This window comes from Neoarius graeffei, chromosome 10, assembly GCF_027579695.1.
Source record: "Neoarius graeffei isolate fNeoGra1 chromosome 10, fNeoGra1.pri, whole genome shotgun sequence".
Taxonomy (NCBI): domain Eukaryota; kingdom Metazoa; phylum Chordata; class Actinopteri; order Siluriformes; family Ariidae; genus Neoarius; species Neoarius graeffei.
The window spans coordinates 63256951-63278975 of record NC_083578.1 but is presented as its reverse complement, the minus strand read 5'-3'; the positions used below and the strand labels follow the sequence as shown (position 1 = coordinate 63278975).

General features: G+C 38.1%; 1 protein-coding gene across 2 annotated transcripts in view; it reads right to left on the bottom strand.

Annotated features, from left to right (window-relative positions):
* cacna1sb (calcium channel, voltage-dependent, L type, alpha 1S subunit, b) overlaps nucleotides 1-21718 on the bottom strand; it is a 64803-nt gene extending 43085 nt beyond the window's left edge. The window contains exons 1-16 of one of the 2 annotated variants that reach the window (XM_060932065.1): nucleotides 21327-21718; nucleotides 19197-19302; nucleotides 12609-12748; nucleotides 8880-9013; nucleotides 8645-8797; nucleotides 4904-5109; nucleotides 4669-4772; nucleotides 4260-4405; nucleotides 4076-4157; nucleotides 3834-3994; nucleotides 3505-3730; nucleotides 3084-3291; nucleotides 2098-2218; nucleotides 1879-1993; nucleotides 1678-1765; nucleotides 289-358 (exon numbers count right to left, since the gene is read on the bottom strand). In XM_060932065.1, coding sequence (XP_060788048.1) covers nucleotides 289-358; nucleotides 1678-1765; nucleotides 1879-1993; nucleotides 2098-2218; nucleotides 3084-3291; nucleotides 3505-3730; nucleotides 3834-3994; nucleotides 4076-4157; nucleotides 4260-4405; nucleotides 4669-4772; nucleotides 4904-5109; nucleotides 8645-8797; nucleotides 8880-9013; nucleotides 12609-12748; nucleotides 19197-19302; nucleotides 21327-21514 — 2248 coding nt within the window. In that variant the 5' untranslated portion in view covers nucleotides 21515-21718. Of the gene's footprint in view, nucleotides 1-288; nucleotides 359-1677; nucleotides 1766-1878; nucleotides 1994-2097; nucleotides 2219-3083; nucleotides 3292-3504; nucleotides 3731-3833; nucleotides 3995-4075; nucleotides 4406-4668; nucleotides 4773-4903; nucleotides 5110-8644; nucleotides 8798-8879; nucleotides 9014-12608; nucleotides 12749-19196; nucleotides 19303-21326 lie in introns of both variants that reach the window. The other variant, XM_060932064.1, reaches the window with a different exon arrangement.
* Nucleotides 21719-22025: the final 307 nt, after the last annotated feature.

Sequence of the window (22025 nt, the reverse complement as noted above, 5' to 3'; positions counted from 1 at the left end):
CAGATCAGTAAGACTAAGCCTATAATCATTGACAGGAATGTTACCAAACTGATATCAAAGCAAAGTGAAAAATGCCCATTAGAAATAGAAAACTGCTGAGCTTTAGAAAGTACCCACGCTGTTAATGGATACATCATTATTTTTAACACCGTCCCATAAATGACCATATGTGCATGTGGTCAGTATTTAGCATGACTTTAATAGTGCTGCTATCTTTGCAAATATACTGATGGCTAATTTAGAGCCTCAGCTAAATCCAGGAAGGGTTTTAGTGTTTGTGTTGATTACCTGGAAAATCAGCAGGAGGAAATGGGTCCTTCACTTCCTTTACGTTTGATTCAAACTCATCCACTTTAAGCTGCAAGAAACATACATGGCCAACAGACAGGAAGATGACATTAATGGGTAACAAATTAATTAATTAACTAATTAACTAATGAAAGAATGACTGTTGTGCTGTGTTCATTTTCAGTTCAATTTAATTCAATTTTATTTGTACCAAACTTTTAACAAATGACACTATCACAAAGCAGTGAAACAGTTGCAAAGAAAAACCTCCCTGAGAGGTTTGAACCCATCCTCTTCTGGAGGACACCAGATAGTGGGATTTACTAATATGTTTTAGGTCTACTTGTTCCCTTAGAGGGAAACAACACTGATTCCTATCCTGATACGAGTGGTCTCTTCCAGGATGACTTCATCCAAAGGGCACAGGGTTGCTGAATGGTTCGATTTGTAAATACAGTACCAGGCAATAGTTTGGACACACCTACTCATTCACAAGTTTTTCTGTATTTTGACTATTTTCTACATTATAGAACAATACTGAAGACATCAAAACTATGAAATAACATATGGAACATATATGGAACTATGTGGTAAACAAAAAAGTGTTAAAAAAAACAAAATATGTTTCATATTTTAGATTCTTCAAAGTAGCCACTTTGATGATGCCTGATGATGCTTTTGCACACTATTGGCATTATCTTAACCAGCTTCATGAGGTAGTCACCTGGAATGCTTTTCCACTAACACCTGTGCCTCGTCAAAAGTTAATTAGTGCAATTTCTTACCTTCTTAATGCATTTGAGATCAAACAGTAAACAGTAAATAATAATACAGTAAATAGCCCTATTCCACAACTGTAGTAATCCATGTTATGTCAAGAGCCGCTCAACTAAGTAAAGAGAAACAACATTCATCATTACTTTAATACATGAAGTGTCTTTTAATTAATGAAAATGAAGAAAAAACATTGAATTAGAAGGTGCCCAAACTTTTGACTGGTACTGTATGTGAAGGCCTTCACAGTGGCCAGATCCCAACAGTGATATAGGACCAGGGATGGAGGACCAACATGTTGGACATCACCATCCACCACCAACATGAATACACCATTTAAAGGAATATTTTTGGGAAGGAATATCTTGGCCAAATATTTTATTAAAACCATTTATGCTGCTTTTTATTTTTTCCTTTTAACTTGTCACCTGTCTGTATTATGGGCAAAGCATGGAATAACATTCAATCACACACACTATTCCTATTTCTACCCTCGGCTTGACATTACTTGATTCCTTGACCTGATCAACAGGTTGAGAGAAAAAAAAAATCAATATAGTATTTCACTGTAAGGAAACCTTGAGAACAAAGCATTGTCTCTTCGGGTGTTAGTACCTTTGCTGTCGTAGGCATGCCTTCAGCCTTATGTTTGCTCTTGACCACCAGAGTTTTTTCTTCATCGCCCTTCTGTGAAAGGTACTCTCTGATGAAAGAAACCAGAAGATTCTACAGAACTTACATGAAATGCCAACTTTGTAAGACAAAGAAGCAGTACAGTGGCTTACATTTCATTGGTAATTAATTGAGTATGCATACCTCATGAGCTTCTTTCTAGCTTTTTCCTCCTCTCTTTCTTTTTGTGCTGATGAAAGGCTTTCAGCTTCACCCAGGTTATCAACAGCAATGGCCAAGAACACATTCAAGAGGATGACTAACCACAGCTCAGGAAAACATGCTTTCAAATTTTTCCCAATACTGCCATCTCTAGTGTTGTTTGACATGTACACGATAGATCTAACATAAAAATTTGGATACAGTTCCCACAGACATACAGGATGATGAAATAAATGCAGACAAGAATTCCTGGGAACGTTGGTCCACCATGCGCCATAATCCCATTGTACATGATGGAATCCCATTCCTCCCCAGTCAGGACCTGGAAAAAAACCATCAGTTTGGATGGGATCTATTACTGGAAAACAGAAAAACTCTAAAATTCAGACAGAGTGGAGAGGCTTCCTTTTGTTATTATGTTTCAAAACAATGGTGCACAACTCTAGTTTGACTCAAGCAGTGAAGATCCATATACTCTTTAAAAAAGCTTTTTTTTCTTTTTTTTTACTTTAACATTTAATTAAAAGTACTTTCTTTGTTTTTGGTATTTTATTTGGTTCATTTGGTTTCCATCCATCCATTATCCATAACCACTTATCCTGTACAGGGTCGCAGGCAAGCTGGAGCCTATCCCAGCTGACTATGGGCGAGAGGCGGGGTACACCCTGGACAAATCACCAGATCATCGCAGAGCTGACACATAGAGACAAACAACCATTCACACTCACATTCACACCTACGGTCAATTTAAAGCCACCAATTAGCCTATAGGACTTTTAGTTTAGACTTTTAGGACCAATTAGTCTTAGGACTGTGGGGGAAACCGGAGCACCCAGAGGAAACCCATGCAGACACGGGGAGAACATGCAAACTCCACACAGAAAGGCCCCCGTCGGCCACTGGGCTCAAACCCAGAACTTTCTTCCTGTGAGGCGACAGTGCTAACCACTACACCACTGTGCCGCCACTTTTTATATGGTTACCCTTATTTTTATACATATATTACTGTGCATAGTATTACATTACTTTTTATAATTTAATTTTTTATTGATTGTACAGCATTTTGAGCTACCACACCAATGCTCTACAAATTAATTTTATTGATATTTATTATTATTATTATTATTATTATTATTATTATTATTATTATTATGTATTAAAAATATGTTCAGTAATAATGTGTGCACCTGGAACACACTAATGAGAGCCTGTGGGAAGTTGTCAAAGTTGCTGCGCTGCAAGGGTCTGTCAGCAAAGTTGAATTTGCCTCCAAACACTTGCATGCCCAGGAGAGAGAAGATAACAATGAAGAGGAAGAGCAGGAGGAGTAGGGAGGCGATGGAACGAATTGAGTTTATCAGAGAGGCCACAAGGCTGCTTAGTGACGTCCAGTACCTAAGAGACAAAAAAAAAAAAAGAAAAAGTAGTAACCTTAGATACGCATTGCCCAACAAAATGTTAGATTCAGGTGAATTGCTGGGGTTGTTTTTTTTTTTTAAACAACTTTGTCTCAGAAGATTTTCTTATTGTGTCAATGTTTACCAGCAAGTCTGGATTTTTTTTTAGTGTTATTTATACAGTTGTACTAGTGTCCTCAGCCAGACTCACTTTGTAATCTTCATCAGACGTAGGAGTCGAATACACCTCATCACAGAGATGCCCAGTGATGTCATTACGTCTGCTGAAACCAGGATGATCTCCAGTATGCCCACAGTAACAACGAAACAGTCAAAACGGTTAAAGATCGACATGAAGTACATTCGCAGGCCAAACGCGTACATCTTCATGACCATCTCGATTGCAAAACAAGTGAGCAGGACTTTGTTGACAGTATCTGTGGGATCAAAAACATGGAAAGGAAACCTCATGCGTTTGAAAATCCTAGATTCTGTCAATCATTTGGCTTTCCACAAAACATTCGGCTTCCCAAGACTGACCTTGAAACTGGGTCATCCATTCAGACTGGGGGTGATGTTCTGAGGCGATAGCGAGAGTATTGAGTAACACGACCAGGATCACCAACCAGTAGAACACCTTGGACTTCACCCAGATGGTACACTTCCTCCGTAAGACACGATTATAGCGACAAGCAAGGCGACTAGGAATCAGATTGTGAAAGTAATGTAATAATAATAATAATAATAATAATAATAATAATAACTTCTTTTAGTACACTTACAAATAATACACTACACGGTTTAAACCCTCTATTTGATAAAGGCTGGCTGTCTCTGAACCACTGTCCTTTAGAGGAAGAAGGCCTGGGAGCACACACACAAATATAAATGAATGTAATGCCATGGAAGTCCAGATCTGAGGAAAATCAACACCTATAGTTTTAAATAAATATATATTCTGAGTACCTAATTCTTCCTGATCAGCATCCAGAATTTCAGCATGTGTAATCCATTCCATATAACCTTTCAGATCTTCATCCATTTGCTCTTGCTCTCGTAACTTCTGGTACTCCCCTCTGGACCTACATTTCTCTCTCTCCTTAGTAAACTCTCTACAAATAGAATGAGAGCACATGAATGAAACAAACAATATAGTATCTGACACTAAGTGATAGTACAGTGTGTAAGGAGTTAAATTATGAACTTATTATTCATAGTACATAAAGTCAGACTCATGGATTGTGGACTTCAAAAAAAGAAAATCTCTGACTAGAGAAATATGACCTGTCAGGAGAGGAAGCATGTTGTGTGCAGCTGTAAGAGAGGTAGGGCTACTCATACTGTGCAAGAACTTCTAAAGAAGATTTTCAGTTACCCACTGAGGACGCCAAGAACCAGGTTGAGGACAAAAAAAGAGCCGAGCAGAATCAGAGACACAAAATAGACCCATGGCCATTCGTTGCCAATAGCATCATTAACCTGAAGGCCAACAAAAGCTGTGTTTTACTTTTAAATCATTACATGAGTACAAAAGTATGATTATTCAGAAGATGTAGTGTTTATTTATTTGTTTGTTTAAAAAGAAATACTGATGAAGTGTCTACACTTACCCAGTAAAGCACATTAGTCCAGCTCTCCATTGTGATACACTGGAACACTGTGAGCATGGCAAAGCCAAAATTATCAAAATGGGTGATGCCCCAGTTGGGTCCTGGCCATCCAGACCTGCATTCTGTGCCATTGATGGTGCAGCGGCGTCCATTTCCAGCCTGGGCACAAGGTGATGCCACTTCATTCTCCCGTAAGGCAATAATATCTGTGACATAAGGCAAGATGACCGGTCATAAAAAAATGCCTAACATTACCTCAGTGTGAGAAAATATCCCTTTTATTATTAGAGATTATTAATCAGTATAGCAACACTTTTGATGAAAGTCATATCTATAATGATCTACAAATCCATTCATATAATGTTACAATGCATTTACAAGGTACTATACACATTATTTTTTAAAATATATATTATATAGCTATATTTGCATTGTAATTATTTACATTATAATAATTACATTTATGACATTTGGCAGATGTCCTGATGTAGAGAAGTGCTCTGAAGTATCTATCAATAATTATTCTATCCACATTCACTGGATATGAGCAATCGTTCACTCTGATTGGCTTCTCTACTACTAGGCTATCAGCTCATATACCGTAAGTAGATAAAACCAAAATGGCGGCACGTGTTACTGAACCAAGGATGAAATAAAAACTACTCCAAAACAAACCCCCAAAAATTATCATCAAGTTTTTAAAAGAAACAGAAATAGCTCAAAGAATATATTTTTTTCCACCCCAATATCTCCTGTTCCATACTCCAGCCCAGTCAGTGGCAGTAATGCACCTTTAAGTCAAGCCAAGTTTATTTGTAGAGCGCTTTTAACAATAGACATTGGCAGTTGGTTTGCCAACTGCCAAAAAACCCTAAAGAAGAAGACGACCCCAAAAAAATACAAAAAAAGCAACAAAACATGGAATAAAAGTGCTTGATGGTAAGAACGTATTTTTATTTTTCAAGAATTATCATTATAACATTTTTCACAAATTGCTACTGTCATTTCGCCAGTTTGTTTACATTCTATGAGGAAATGATTTTGTTGGACGTTTTGTATAAAAGTTTTTATTTATCGAATTTGCAAAAAAAATAAAAATGCTCTGTTTCTCAAAATCCAGTGAATATGGATACAATAAAACAGTTATTCTCCTCAATCTCATCATACATGGCTTATAGCTAACTCGGCGCTATGCACTTCGTCGGCTATCAGCTCATGTACAACTCGATTTCATGGAATAGCTGTTAAATATATCCTGATACTGGTTCACGAGGTCATGGACTAAGAGTACCATTAGTATAAATAGTGTTCATAATGCATTATTACATCAATACCAAGGAAAATGAGCCCTCCTTTGTGTAGTCTATCATGAGATGTGTCTTGATGATTTTTTTTTAAATTTCCTTGACATTAACAGTTCCTTTCCACATGCCATCAGACTCCTCAACTCTGAGGGACTGGACTGATACACACGGACTGTTGATCACACCACTCTCGCTGCAGTCTTTGCACAGTGAAGGCCAATGCACTATTACTTTTTTTTTTTACAATGTTTACAATGCTTCTCACATACGCAATGTTTACATCTATCTAGTTCTTTTTACATACACTACCTCAAAACGCTCACTCAAACTTTCTGCACCTTATCAGTAATACGTACTGGTTGGCACTGTACTGTCTGTTTGTGCAAGTTGTCTTTTTGCACTGTCCTTTTTATTTGCACTTTTTGTTGTGTGTAGTTTACTGTCTGCAAAGTTTGCACCCTCTTGCACTTTATGTTGTTATACAGTGTCTTGCAAAAGTATTCATCCCCCTTGGTGTTTGTCCTGTTTTGTTGCATTACAAGCTGGAATTAAAATGGATTTTGGGGGGGTTAGCACCATTTGATTTACACAACATGCCTACAACTTTAAAGGTGCAAATTGTTGTTTTATTGTGACACAAACAATAATTAAGATGAAAAAGCAGAAATCTGGAGTGTGCATAGATATTCACCCCCCCCCAAGTCAATACTTTGTAGAGCCACCTTTTGCTGCAATTACAGTTGCAAGTCTCTTGGGGTATGTCTCTATTAGCTTAGCACATCTAGCCACTGTGATTTTTGCCCATTCCTCAAGGTTAAACTGCTCCAACTCCTTTAAGTTAGATGAGTTCCGTTGGTGTACAGCAATCTTCAAGTTATGCCACAGATTCTCAATTGGATTGAGGTCTGGGCTTTGACTAGGCCATTCCAAGACATTTAAATGTTTCCCTTTAAACCACTCCAGTGTAACTTTAGCAGTATGTTTAGGGTCATTGTCTGCTGGAACGTGAACCTTCGTCCCAGCCTCAAACCTCGACTGAAACAGGTTTTCCTCCAGAATTGCCCTGTATTTAGTGCCATCCATCTTTCCTTCAGTCTTGACCAGCTTTCCTGCCCCTGCAGAGGAAAAAACATCCCCAAAGCATGGTGCTGCCACCACCATGCTTCACTGTAGGAATGGTGATCTCAGGGTGTTGGGTTTGCGCCACACATGGCATTTCCCATGATAGCCAAAAAGATCAATTTTAGTTTCATTTGACCAAAGAATCTTCTTCCATGTGTTTGGGGAGTCTGCCACATGCTGTTGGGCAAACCCCGAATGTGTTTTCTTCAGCAATTACTTTTTTCTGGCCACTCTTCCATAAAGCCCTGCACTGTGGCGTGTACGGTTTAAAGTGGTCCTGTGGATAGATACTGCCATCTCCACTGTGAATTTTTGCAGCTCCTTCAGTGTTCTCTTTGGTGTCTTTGTTGCATCTCTGATTAATGCCCTCCTCGCCTGGTCTGTGAGTTTTGGTGGGTGGCATTCTCTTGTCAGGTTTGTAGTGGTGCCATATTCTTTCCATTTTGCTATAATGGATTTAATGGTGCTCCCTGGGATATTCAGAGTTTGGGATATTATTTTATAACCCAAGCCTGATCTATACGTCTCCACAACTTTGTCTCTGACCTGTTTGGAGGCTCCTTGGTTTTCATATTGCTTGCTTAGTAGTGTTGCAGAGTCAGAGTCCTCCAGAACAGGTTGATTTATACAGACATCATGTGACAGATCATGTGACACTTTGATTGCACACAGGTGGAGCTTAATCAACTAATTATGTGACTTATGAAGTGAATTGGTTGGACTGGCTCTTATTTAAGTGTTTCATACGAAAGGGGGTGACTATCTATGCACACTCCAGATTTCTGTTTTTTCATCTTAATTGTTGTTTGTGTCACAATAAAGCAACAGTTTTCACCTTTAAAGTGGTAGGCATGTTGTGTAAATCAAATGGTGCTAACCCTCAAAAAAAATCCATTTTAATTCCAGCTTGTAATGCAACAAAACAGGACAAACACCAAGTGGGGATGAATACTTTTGCAAGACACTGTATGTAGATTTGTAGTCCTGTGATGTTTAATATAACACCATTGTCCTGGATAAACATTGTTTCGCTTTAACTGTGTACTGTACGAACTGTGTTTGGTTGAAATGACAATAAAAAAGCCTTGATCTTGATATCTTATTACAAAACTGGGGGTGAATTTCTTTGAGAATTGTGATAAAGGTGTTATAATGCCTTCTGTTAACAATTTCTAAATGCCTTATAAACATTGCTATGAAATACGTATTAATATATTGTTGTATATGTATAAAGCCTTCATATAAAGTACTGCCATCAGGGTAATTAATCTAATCCAAGCAGCAGAAGAGAGCAGTAGATAAAAACTGGCCCTACCTGTTCCTTCATAGTAACAAGTCTTGTGCATCTTGCATTTAAACAGCTCCAAACCCATTATAGCATAAAGGGTGACCAAGAAGAAGACGAGCAGAGCGATGTGGAACAGAGGTAGTATAGCTTTCAAAACAGAGTTCATAACCACCTGCAAGCCTGGAGAGGAGCAACAAGTTGAAACAAATGACTCCATGGTAGGTTTAAATTGGAGCAGCATGGTAATGTGGGAAGCTCTTACTGGGAACTCCAGAGACGAGTCGAAGTGGTCGGAGGACTCGAAAGGCTCGGAGAGCTTTCATATCAAACCCTCCTCCTTTCTCTGTAGGGATTCCAGCTATTTTATTGATGGTGTCAACTGCCAGGGTAAAGAGCCTGAAAACAGTATAAAGATCATATCATTATCAGAAAAAATGCAACAAAAAAAAAAATCACATGAATTAGAAACAGTTGAAAAAGTTTGTTTCACAATGTACCAAAAAGTCATTAAAAATTGTAGTAACGATTACACAATTTCCATAACATACTGATCAATAATTACTTTCTATAAAACAAAACAGCACATGCAAATTAGTAATTAAAATAACATACAGTATGAGACATTTAGTATGCATTTATTATTATATGAAAACTCTAATTATAGATCATCAAAATGTTTGTAAAAACATATAGTGCATGCATTCACAAGTATTTACGTACAACCCTATTTCCAGAAAAGTTGGGATATTTTCCAAAATGCAACAAAAACAAGAATCTGTGATTTGTTAATTCACGTGAACCTTTATTTAACTGACAAAAGGACAAAGAAAAGATTTTCAATAGTTTTACTGACCAACTTAATTGTATAAACAAAGTTATAATTTGATGTCCGTAACACACTCAAAAAAAGTTGGGACAGAGGCAAAATAAGACTGAAAAGTTGATAGGATATTCAGGTAACACCATTTTGGAAGATTCCACAATAAGCAGGTTAATTGCTATCATGATTGAGTGTGAAAGGAGCAGCACCAAAGGCTCAGTCTTTGCAAGCAAGGACGGGTTGTGGCTCACTCTTTTGTGCCAAAATTCGTGAGATAATTGTTAGTCAGTTCAAAAAGAACATTTCTCAATGCAAGGTTTTAGGTCTTTCAAAAGCTACAGTGCATAATATTGTGAAAAGATTCACGGAATTCAGAGATATCTCATCTTGTGTAAAGGGCAAGGTCAGAAACCACTGTTGAATGTGCATGACCTTTGAGCCTTCAGGCAGCACTGCTTGAGAAACCATCATGCCAATGTGACAAATATAGCTACATGGACTCAGGAGTACTTTGGAAAGCCGCTGTCACTTAAGAGTCCACCACTGCATCCAGAAATGCAACCTGAAACTGTATTATGCAAAGTAGAAGCCATTCATCAATTCAATGCAGAAACACTGTCAATTTCTCTGGGCCTGAACTCATCTCAGATGGACTGAAAGACAGTGGAAATGTGTGCTGTGGTCAGATGAGTCCACAGTTCAGCTTGTTTTTAGGAAAACCAGATGTTGAGTTTTCAGTGCCAAAGGTGAACACGACCTTCCAGTTTGTTATCAGAGAAAGGTGCAAAAGCCAGCATCTGTGATGGTATGGGGGGGGCATCAGTGCCCAGGGCATGGGTGAGTTGCATGTGTGTGAAGGTATCATTGATATATTGGGGCATATATTGGGATTTTAGAGAGACATATCAAGGCAATGTCTTTTCCCGGGAAGTGCTTATTTGAGCAGGACAATGCCAGGCCTCATTCTGCACGGGCTACAACAGCGTGGCTTCATAGACATAGAGTGCATGTGTTTGACTGGCCTGTTGGCAGTCCAGATCTGTCTCCTATTGAGAATGTATGGTGCATCATGAAGAAGAGAATCAGACAACGGTGCTCACAGACCATTGAGCAGCTGAAGTCTTGTATCAAGCAAGAATGGACAAAAATTCCAATTGCAAAACTGCAACAATTAGTATCCTCAGATCCCATATGATTAAAAAGTGTTATTAAAAGGAAAGGTGATGTAACACAATGGTAATAACTCCTCTGTCCCAATTTTTTTGAGTGTGTTTTTGGCATCAAATTCTAACTTTGTTTATATGTACAACCCCAATTCCAAAAAAGTTGGGACAAAGTACAAATTGTAAATAAAAACAGAATGCAATGATGTGGAAGTTTCAAAATTCCATATTTTATTCAGAATAGAACATAGATGACATATCAAATGTTTAAACTGAGAAAATGTATCATTTAAAGAGAAAAAATAGGTGATTTTAAATTTCATGACAACACCACATCTCAAAAAAGTTGGGACAAGAACATGTTTACCACTGTGAGACATCCCCTTTTCTCTTTACAACAGTCTGTAAACGTCTGGGGACTGAGGAGACAAGTTGCTCAAGTTTAGGGATAGGAATGTTAACCCATTCTTGTCTAATGTAGGATTCTAGTTGCTCAACTGTCTTAGGTCTTTTTTGTTGTATCTTCCGTTTTATGATGCGCCAAATGTTTTCTATGGGTGAAAGATCTGGACTGCAGGCTGGCCAGTTCAGTACCCAGACCCTTCTTCTACACAGCCATGATGCTGTAATTGATGCAGTATGTGGTTTGGCATTGTCATGTTGGAAAATGCAAGGTCTTCCCTGAAAGAGACGTCGTCTGGATGGGAGCATATGTTGCTCTAGAACCTGGATATACCTTTCAGCATTGATGGTGTCTTTCCAGATGTGTAAGCTGCCCATGCCACACACACTAATGCAACCCCATACCATCAGAGATGCAGGCTTCTGAACTGAGCGCTGATAACAACTTGGGTCATCCTTCTCCTCTTTAGTCCGAATGACACGGCGTCCCTGATTTCCATAAAGAACTTCAAATTTTGATTTGTCTGACCACAGAACAGTTTTCCACTTTGCCACAGTCCATTTTAAATGAGCCTTGGCCCAGAGAAGATGTCTGCGCTTCTGGATCATGTTTAGATACAGCTTTTTCTTTGAACTATAGAGTTTTAGCTGGCAACGGCGGATGGCACGGTGAATTGTGTTCACAGATAATGTTCTCTGGAAATATTCCTGAGCCCATTTTGTGATTTCCAATACAGAAGCATGCCTGTATGTGATACAGTGCCATCTAAGGGCCCGAAGATCACGGGCACCCAGTATGGTTTTCCGGCCTTGACCCTTACGCACAGAGATTCTTCCAGATTCTCTGAATCTTTTGATGATCTTATGCACTGTAGATGATATGTTCAAACTCTTTGCAATTTTACAGTGTAGAACTCCTTTCTGATATTGCTCCACTATTTGTTGGCACAGAATTAGGGGGATTGGTGATCCTCTTCCCATCTTTACTTCTGAGAGCCGCTGCCACTCCAAGATGCTCTTTTTAAACCCAGTCATGTTAATGACCTATTGCCAATTGACCTAATGAGTTGCAATTTGGTCCTCCAGCTGTTCTTTTTTTGTACCTTTAACTTTTCCAGCCTCTTATTGCCCCGTCCCAACTTTTTTGAGATGTGTTGCTGTTATGAAATTTCAAATGAGCCAATATTTGGCATGAAATTTCAAAATGTCTCACTTTCGACATTTGATATGTTGTCTATGTTCTATTGTGAATACAATATCAGTTTTTGAGATTTGTAAATTATTGCATTCCGTTTTTATTTACAATTTGTTCTTTGTCCCAACTTTTTTGGAATCGGGGTTGTACAAAACACAATAACGTTGGTCACTAAAACTATTGACAATCTTTTATTTGTACTTCTGTCACTTAAATAAAGCTTCACATGAATTAACAAACCACATATTTTTGTTTTGAGTGTATTTTGGAAAATATCCCAACTTTTCTGGAAATGGGGTTGTATATATTAAAATCAAGCAAGAATTGTTTGCATTGTTTTAAGGAGGCTGTTTTGGTCCATTTTGATGAAAGCCACTGAAATGTAAAGATTACTGGTCAAATTCATCTCACCCCATAAACACGATGACAAAGTCCAGTATGTTCCAACAGTTCCGTAAATATGCGCCTTCATGAAATAAAAACCCATACGCTACTATCTTCAGGAAGCACTCCAGAGTGAAAATGATCAAAAATACATACTCCAGGCTCTCCTGCAGAACAACATATATAGCCTTGTCAAATGATTATTACATTTTGTATAACACACAACCAATGTACTTATAATAAATACACCCTGTCTGTACTGGAATAGAAAAGAGGTGTTTTAGTGTAAACAACACTGAAAGTGTGCATCATTATTTTTACTAATTAATTCTCAGTCATTTCATAAATAACAGTCATATCTTGTCATGTATATGCACCAACATTAACCAATGGTTTCAGCAAAAATACGTTTGTGACATTATATATATATATATATATATATATATATATATATATATATATATATATATATATATATATGTGTGTGTGTGTGTGTGTGTGTGTGTGTGTGTGTGTGTGTATACATATATATAATTGAAAATGAATAGTTAATAAAGCACATATATGATGTGCACTGTTTTTTGTGTGTTTTTGGAAAGCTTGTCAGGCAGATTGACATTCAAGGTGTCAGAGATTAAGCTTGGAGGACAAAGAAAGATTTATTAACACGATCATGAATATGAATGTATGTCCATCTTTAGTAGCAGCCTGGAGAACTTAAATTAGGCTACTAGTTTGTTTTGGGAAATAGAACCTACTAAATTTGGTAGAAAATATCATGGACAGCTACAAATATATACAACTTTTTTCTTGGGAACAGGATTAAAGAGAGTCCTGTACACATACTGTATGTAGCTGATTGACCAGTTATGAATTTGAGTGATGAGATTGAAGAACTTTCAGAATTCATACACCATGATGATAGTGGTACCATTTTTACCTTTGGTTTTTTTTTTTCTCAGTGCTTTCCAGCATGTCTGGGATATAGTAGGGTTCATATATACAGTACTGTGCAAAAGTCTTAGGTACCTTATTTTTTCCATACAAACTTTGTGATAGATTTCTATTTCCTGACTTCTACATTATCACGTCAGTACAAAAACATTTTAGAGTTCCAAATGTTTGTTTTCCAGCACATAATTAAATGTTACCAAAAAATTGTTTGTATCTGAGCAGCATATTAGTACATAAGAGAGCACTTTTCAGATTAAAAAAGAAAACATAATAAAGGCTGCTGGGTTTTGGTTGCAAAATTAAGCAGCAAGTCTGACAGTCAAAGTGTCCAGAAGAACTGTGGCTGGTTCTGCAAGATGCTCAGTCGAACCTACAGCTCATTTCCTCATCAAACTGCACTCATTGTACCTGAGACTACTACTTTTTTAAAAGCAAAGGGTCGTCTAACACCAAATATTGACTTTGTTTCATTTATTATGGCTTAATGCTGTTTATAGTATTTTTTTTCATGTTGAAACATTTTATTATTTTTAAGCCAACTTTAGTCTACAGCATTTCTTTACATGTGCCTAAGACTTTTGCACAGAACTGTGTATGTATATATATATATATATATATATATATATATATATATATATATATAAACATGGTCTGGTTTAGGCCGCTCCTACAGGTAACAGATACAGTATGTTTTCCTCTGTTGTTGAGATACTATGGCAAAGATGAGGCAAGCACTCAGACATCAAGGCCTTGTAATGTGGCCATGCACTACCTGTTTATGCTTTAACATCAACATCACCAATCATATAGTGACTGTTGCTTAAACACTGTGATTTAAAGACTAATGTTCCACTGTTCTACACTGTTGTTATCTGCAAAGAACTGTACTGGGGGAATTAATTTACAGTCAATTACTCCCTCGGTTATTTTACATAGAAATTACACAGAGTTCAAGCTGGTACAAACAACAGGGGACCTAGGGATTGCTTGTCTCACATACAAAGAATAGGAAATGGCAACTTCCATTCAAGTATACAAAGAGTTATTCTTAATTTCTTAATCCACGACTATTCTAAAACTCAATTTTCAGGAAGAGGTCATGTGTAATTCCTACCACTGAACTGCTAGGAATTTAACATCCCAACCATAAATATTTCATTTAAAAGTGCAAATATTCTCAGATCAGCAGCAAGCACAAATTTCCCAAGCTGCAGTAATTCACTTATGTGAATTATCATATCAATTGATAAACAAGACCATCAATAACGGTGTAACTCAGGCTACGTTTACATTAGACCGTATCTGTCTCATTTTCTTCGCGGATGCACTGGCCGTTTACATTAAACCGCCTGGAAACGCCGGGAAACGGGAATCCGCCAGCATCCACGTATTCAATCCAGATCGTGTCAGCTCCGGTGCTGTGTAAACATTCAGAATACGCGGATACGCTGTGCTGAGCTCTAGCTGGCATCTCATTGGACAACGTCACTGTGACATCCACCTTCCTGATTCGCTGGCGTTGGTCATGTGACGCGACTGCTGAAAAACGGCGCGGATTTCCGCCTTGTATCACCTTTCATTAAAGAGTATAAAAGTATGAAAATACTGCAAATACTGATGCAAATACTGCTCATTGTGTAGTTATGATTGTCTTTAGGCTTGCCATCCTTCCACTTGCAAGTGGTAAGTGATATGCGCTGGGATCACACACACAGCGGCTCAGTCCCGAATCACAGCTTGTTCACTTCACTCACGCGCTCTGTGAGCTGTGCAGGGCCGGAGTGCGCACCCTCCAGAGGGCACTCGCTGTTCAGGGCGGAGTGATTTGGAGCGCAGGATGCCTGCGGAGCCGAGCGTATCCGTGTATTGGTATTGCTGTGTGCACGCAAATCGTGTATTGGTGTTGCTGTGTGCACACTAATCATTTTAAAAACGTTCATCTGATGATCCGCTGATACGGTCTAATGTAAACATGGGCTCACTCTGGCCCCATCTAGTACAGAAGGAACAAAGTGGGCCACCTTGCGCAATAAATGTTGCAAGCTATATACACCCTAGGTATACCTACCTATTTGCCAGAAAGAATCCAAAATGGCGTGGAATTGACCAAGAAGAAGCAATTTTTGTTGAACTGTTCATTAAGGCTTAATTAGTCCATAACTTCATTAATAATTGTAATTAAGAAAATCTGGGTAGAAGTTATATGCATCCTAGGTATTCCTACCTTCATGCCAGAAACAATCAAAACTGATGAAGAATTGAGGAAGAAGTGATGTGTGTGGAAACTGCTCATTAGGGCTTAATTACTCCATATCTTCATTATTAATTTCAATTATGCAAATTTGGGTAGAAGCTATATGCACCCCAGGCAGACCTACCTTCCTGCCAAAAAGAATAAAAATCGGTCAAGAATTGAGAGAGAAGAAGTGATTTTTGTGAAAAATGGACGACACTGGATGGATAACACACAATGGCATAAACTCATCACCTGTTGGCTGGATGACCTAAAAACTAATCACAGTCATACTCCAGGAAAATTAAGACCCCTTGCTGCAGAAATTCGACCATCTGTTTAGAGAGCTGATTCGGGCAGAGGCTGAAACACCCCCAGCTCTCAGCTTGAGTTTCATTATGTGCACTGGAGGAATGAGCGGGCTACAAGTTAATATAACAGCTGGGGGTAAATAAGCAGTAACTGTAGAAATCATAACATGCATTAGAGTCATCTGAAATACTACACTCTATTAAGTAACATACTATACTATCAGAGAGCTGAGAATATGACTGAGCATACTCAGCTCAGCAGCGGATCTGACTCATATTTAAAAATGTGCTTGAGTGAAGTATTGACTTTGTTGAGTACAAGTTGTAAATGCCTTTTTATGTGTTTTCTGATTCTGAATTATTCCTTTTACCATTAACATTTGTGAATTAGTTTTTTAATCCATATTCTTTACTTACATTTACATAGCATATGAATTTAGACTTTTTAAAATATCACATATTAAAAAGTAAATGGATTGTTCATGTGTAAAAATAGCATGAGGGGAAAAATATAAAACATTACGCCTGCAATAAAACACAATCTTTCTTCATGGTTATATTAAAAAAAACCTTAACATTCAGGTGTAAAATATTTCAAAGAACAAAAAGAATAGAAAATGAATGAATATATTTTGAACAAAATATAGTAATATTCTTGATGCAAGTAATTTGCTCAGAACTAGTATGATACAATTGATTTCAGGGGTAAAAATCTATTTCCAGTTAAAAAGTTGTTTAAAAAAAACAAAACAAAAAAAACCCTAAGGTGTTCACTGGAGTCCCAAAATTGAATATAAAATTAATTTGGGATTTTGTTTTAAAAGATTTACCAGAGACATATGGTGCATTGAGAATGACACAGTCAAGAGAGTAAAATATTTTTATGTTCAATTATAGTATACTTTCAAGTGATTTAGAAGAGATTTACAGCCTTAAATTGACTGTAATTTTGGAGAGAGTTAACATACTCTGACACAAGTAAAATATTAAAAAGCTATAAACATAACAGGCTTTTAATAGTATCAACTACACCTTCTAAAATGGCAGTATGAGCAATAAACACCACACAAGTTTCGCCAATTAAAAATACTTCCCGAACAGTTTGCATGCATCTATGAACCTCACACTCATTCCCGTGGATTGCAAAGCCTCAACTTCAGGATCGCTGCTAGTCCTGACCCAGGGTCTAAATATAATTTCGAGGATGAAAAACAGTACCAACGCCAGTCACTGAGCTTTAACTTCAGAGTCAAATCTCCTTACAGGCTCACATACAATATAAGGAGGTCACAGAAGAAATTGGGTCAAACCCACATACAGTACTGTGCAAAAGTCTTAGGCACCTTATTTTTTTCATACAAACTTTGTTCTAGATTTTTATTTTGTGACTTCTACATTGTCAAGTCAGTACAAAAACATTTTAGAGTTCAAAATGTTTGTTTTCCAGCACAAAATTATATGCTACAGGGAAAAAAATGTTTGTATTTGAGCAGCATGTTACATAAGAGACCACTTTTCAGATTAAAAAATAAAACATAATGAAGGCTACTGGGTTTTGCTGCAAAATTAAGAAGCAAGTGTGGCAGTCAAAGTGTCCAGAAGAACTGTGGCTGGTTCTGCAAGATGCTCAGTAAAACCTTCAGCTCATTCCCTCATCAAACTGCGCTAATTGCACCTGAGACTACTGTTTTTCTTAAAGCAAAGGGTCGTCTCACACATCACACCAAATATTGACTTTGTCTCATTTATTATGGCTTACTGCTCATCTCATCTCATCATCTCTAGCCGCTTTATCCTGTTCTACAGGGTCGCAGGCGAGCTGGAGCCTATCCCAGCTGACTACGGGCGAAAGGCGGGGTACACCCTGGACAAGTCGCCAGGTCATCACAGGGCTGACACATAGACACAGACAACCATTCACACTCACATTCACACCTACGGTCAATTTAGAGTCACCAGTTAACCTAACCTGCACGTCTTTGGACTGTGGGGGAAACCGGAGCACCTGGAGGAAACCCACGCGGACACGGGGAGAACATGCAAACTCTGCACAGAAAGGCCCTTGCCGGCCACAGGGCTCGAACCCAGACCTTCTTGCTGTGAGGCGACAGCACTAACCACTACACCATCGTGCCGCCCCTGGCTTACTGCTGTTTACAGTATTTTTTTTTTTTCAATATTGAAACGTTTCATTTCATTATTTTAAGCCATTTTTGGTCTAACAGCATTTCTTTATATGTGCCTCAGACTTGCACAGGACTGTATATGAGGTGGATAATGCCTGAATCATTATTAATTACCATGGATGATTAATAGAAATTAAATTATCATGTTTGCCTGAATGGCTAAAAGTAAAGAACATTTAGAAGAACCATCACAATCGCTCTACGATATTCAGGATTCTTTGAATGGTGAATGGTTCTAGCTTTCCAAATGAAAACCCTCTGTAGGGTTTTAGACAGAATCTTTAAGGATTCCACTAGTGCAGGGGTAGTCTACTGGTGGACTGTGGTCTGGATACGGACCCAGCAAAGTATTTCAGTGGTCTGAACCAAACACTCAAAAAATACTGAAGCAGAATTGATCAGTGTATTGAGGGGGGACTAGTAATAGTTCAGCAACTACATGAACATGAACCATCCCAGCTTCTATACAACAAAAGCAGATGTCTCATCTATTCAGAGTTCACAGCACGAGTCACAAGTGGTGGCATGAAACAAAACACAACCACTTCAAACTGATGTGTCTTATTTATAGTCATGAGCTATTCAGCCATGTTATTGACTTAGGAAGCTAAATTTGATGTAATTAGACCTTCACAAATTTTCACTGAAGACTTCTGTCCTGGAAGGACAAACGTTTTGGTTTTTCCCCCTTTTCTTTAATTCTACACTATTACAACAGAAGTAATACAAATTTAGTTAAGATAATTAAGTTTGCAATGTTTGTCAAATGTACCAATTGGATTTTAAGCCAATTAGCATAAATTGGACACATGAATAAACATAAGTGGTAATGACAAAGTAATAATTCAGCCTACATTATCTCTAGTAAATACTGACAAAAAAAAGTTTTGGTTTCCTATTGGTTCAGCCAACATATGGGGCTGTTACTCACCAGTGTGGAGTTGGTGGCATTGGTGTCGTCCTCTGGCATTGGGAGAAACACAGCCAGAGCCACACAGTTAGCAAAGATAGTGAGTAGAATGATGATCTCAAAGGGCCTGGTGAAGACTGTTGAGGAAAATACTGGCCAAGCATGATAAAACAACCACAATATTACAGAACAAACAGCTGAGCTCATGAAAAGAAGGATGGATAACATTTGGCACCAAGTGCACACAAGATTCTTAAAAAGTTCTTAAATATACAGGCCTTATGAAGGTTCTACATTTCAGTGATGATAGCATTGCCATCGCTATTTCTCTTTTAGTCTACGTTTTTCCACCTTCCTCAAATGTAGACAACCAGGCAAGGCAGGATTAACATTCAACTTTTGCTTCTTTAAGTTTTCACTAGAATTATACACTATATTATAACACATTAAACAAGTCATTAATTAAACCCTAATTAGCACACTGCAATACAGAAAATATTTACGTATATGTTACATGGACCTTTGTTTTGGACACTGTATGTGATGTCTATCAAAATGAATAGTGCTTCAAAAGTAACAATATTGGCAGGCATTTTCAATTTTTATTTGATTTCCTATAATAAACAATTTAAAAATTTTTTTGTATTATAATTTTTTTGTGTACAAATACAGCGTAATATTAACCCTTTGATGTTTGCTAGCTATTTTAGACCATGTTTGGATCTTAAAAATTTTTTTTTGTTCCTAAATAAAGCAACAACACTTGAACACCAAACGTATTTGTTTTAGGCCACTTTAGGTGCATTTTTAGATCCTTGAAAATTTTGTATAAAAAAGGTATTTTCTTTTCTAGCTAATTCACTTAAACTTGTTTAAAATTCTGGTTTGCTGGCATTCACATCTTGAGCTCTTCTAACATGAAATAATGGGTAGACAAAAGTCCAGCTCTTTCAAACCAAAGGCCAAGCTAATATTAAAGAAGGCCCCATGTACAAGTAATGTTCGTATTGAACCACTGGTGGTTTGAAGTGGATGACTTCCAAAAGAAACTTCAATATTTCATTAAGTTGTTTTCATGACTGTGGCCATATTAGGAGTGTTAGCTGTACTGTTGAAATGGATTAGTTTGAAGCCTTGAAACTCATTCCACAAAACAGTTCAATTCACCATACAAGCCAATATGGCATGGTCAGCATGGGTCTGCTTTAGAGAGAGCGAGAGAGAGAGAGAGAGAGAGAGAGGAGAGAGAGAGAGAGAGAGAAATTCCTGCCAGCAGACTGCAGCACCTCAGAATTTCCCTGCCAGCTCAGCATCATGTCCACCACAAGTGATCTCACACAACAGCTGCATGCACCCAGAATATTGTCAAACCATTTAAACACACTTATTACTCTTTTAAACATGTCTCTATATCATCTACTGCATGCATCAAAGCAAATACAAATTACCTTGCATGACAGTGAATATCTATCGGGAACTATAATACATTATCTATAATATTCAGAATTTTCCCCATTCCCCCAAGAATTTTTTTTTATCAGCTTTCAAGTTCATTTTTTTTAAATGAACAGAAGTCAATAATAGTTTGATTACATTTTATTTACACTGATATATGATATATTTAAGCTCCTTTTCCGCTCTCTCTTTGTCTAAAGCTAGATATTAATCAGCTGATCATTTAGCACAGTTAAAGGGCTCCATTGTTCAAATTTAACAGCCTCTTACTACTGTAGCGCGTAATACCTTACACAGTGCAAAGACCTGAGCTATTATTTCCATTTAACTATGAGGGAGTCTCATGGATAACAAAACAGAACACATTCACTCAGACTATTAACAGATTTCTATACTTAGGAGAAAAAAAACTCCATCTGTGCTCATCACTGCAGGTAGAGACCACAAAGCCTGTCACAGATCTACAAGAGACTGATCAAATAATTGATCCTCTGGCTATGTTCTTTATTCCTGGTAGCAGTGGTAAGCTCACAAGCTGGAAACTACTACAGGATATTCATCTGTATGTGTGTCTTCCATCATAAACTGCCATTCGCAATCAAGGTCCATCTCACTGTTTCATGAATAAGCGAGGTATGTTTGTGCATCATTTGTGAATAAGCGAGGTATGTTTGTGCATGTGTGTTTGAAGGATACTTCCACTCCACAATGTTAATGCAGGTTTTGCGGAAGGGGTTTTTGAGCGTGAAGAAGAAGAGCGAGCGAGCAGGCCGGGGGTTACCTCCAGTGGCCTGCAGTTTCTTCAGCTTCTCCCGCTGCTTCCTCTTCAGTTCCTCTTCGTTCATGATGAACGAGGCCAGGGCTGGCCCTCCGCCCGAATCCATTTTGGAATCCAAAGGGAAAACACCTAGCAGTCAAAACAGCCAGTTACAAAAACCCCAACTTTACAATCCTTTGGTCTCTTTGATGTCCATGTGAGACCTTCACAATTCCTCCCCTCTGTCCTCTTCGAGCTCTCCCTCTTGCTCTGGAAAAGTCCTCTCCTCACTCCTTGGCCCTGGCCCCTGCTTGGAAAAGTACACCAAGCAAGGAGAAATTAGAGAAGCGCAGAGCATTTGGGTGCAGTTGGTCTGTGTCAGACTTATATATAGAAAAGCGTTGGGTGTCCATGCTTGGGCCTGAGGAAGAGGGTGGTGAGAGCATGCTTTCTGGGTGGGGACACGGGAACAGGAGGAAACAGCAGTCAGAGAGCTTCAGCTGCCCAGGCAGCACTATTGGAGATGAAAGAAATGTGAGTGAGGAGAAAAGAGAGAGAGAGAGAGAGAGAGAGAGAGAGAGAGAGATTATGACACCTAGCAGACATTGACTAAATATTTTACAGGCCAGAACTGAATG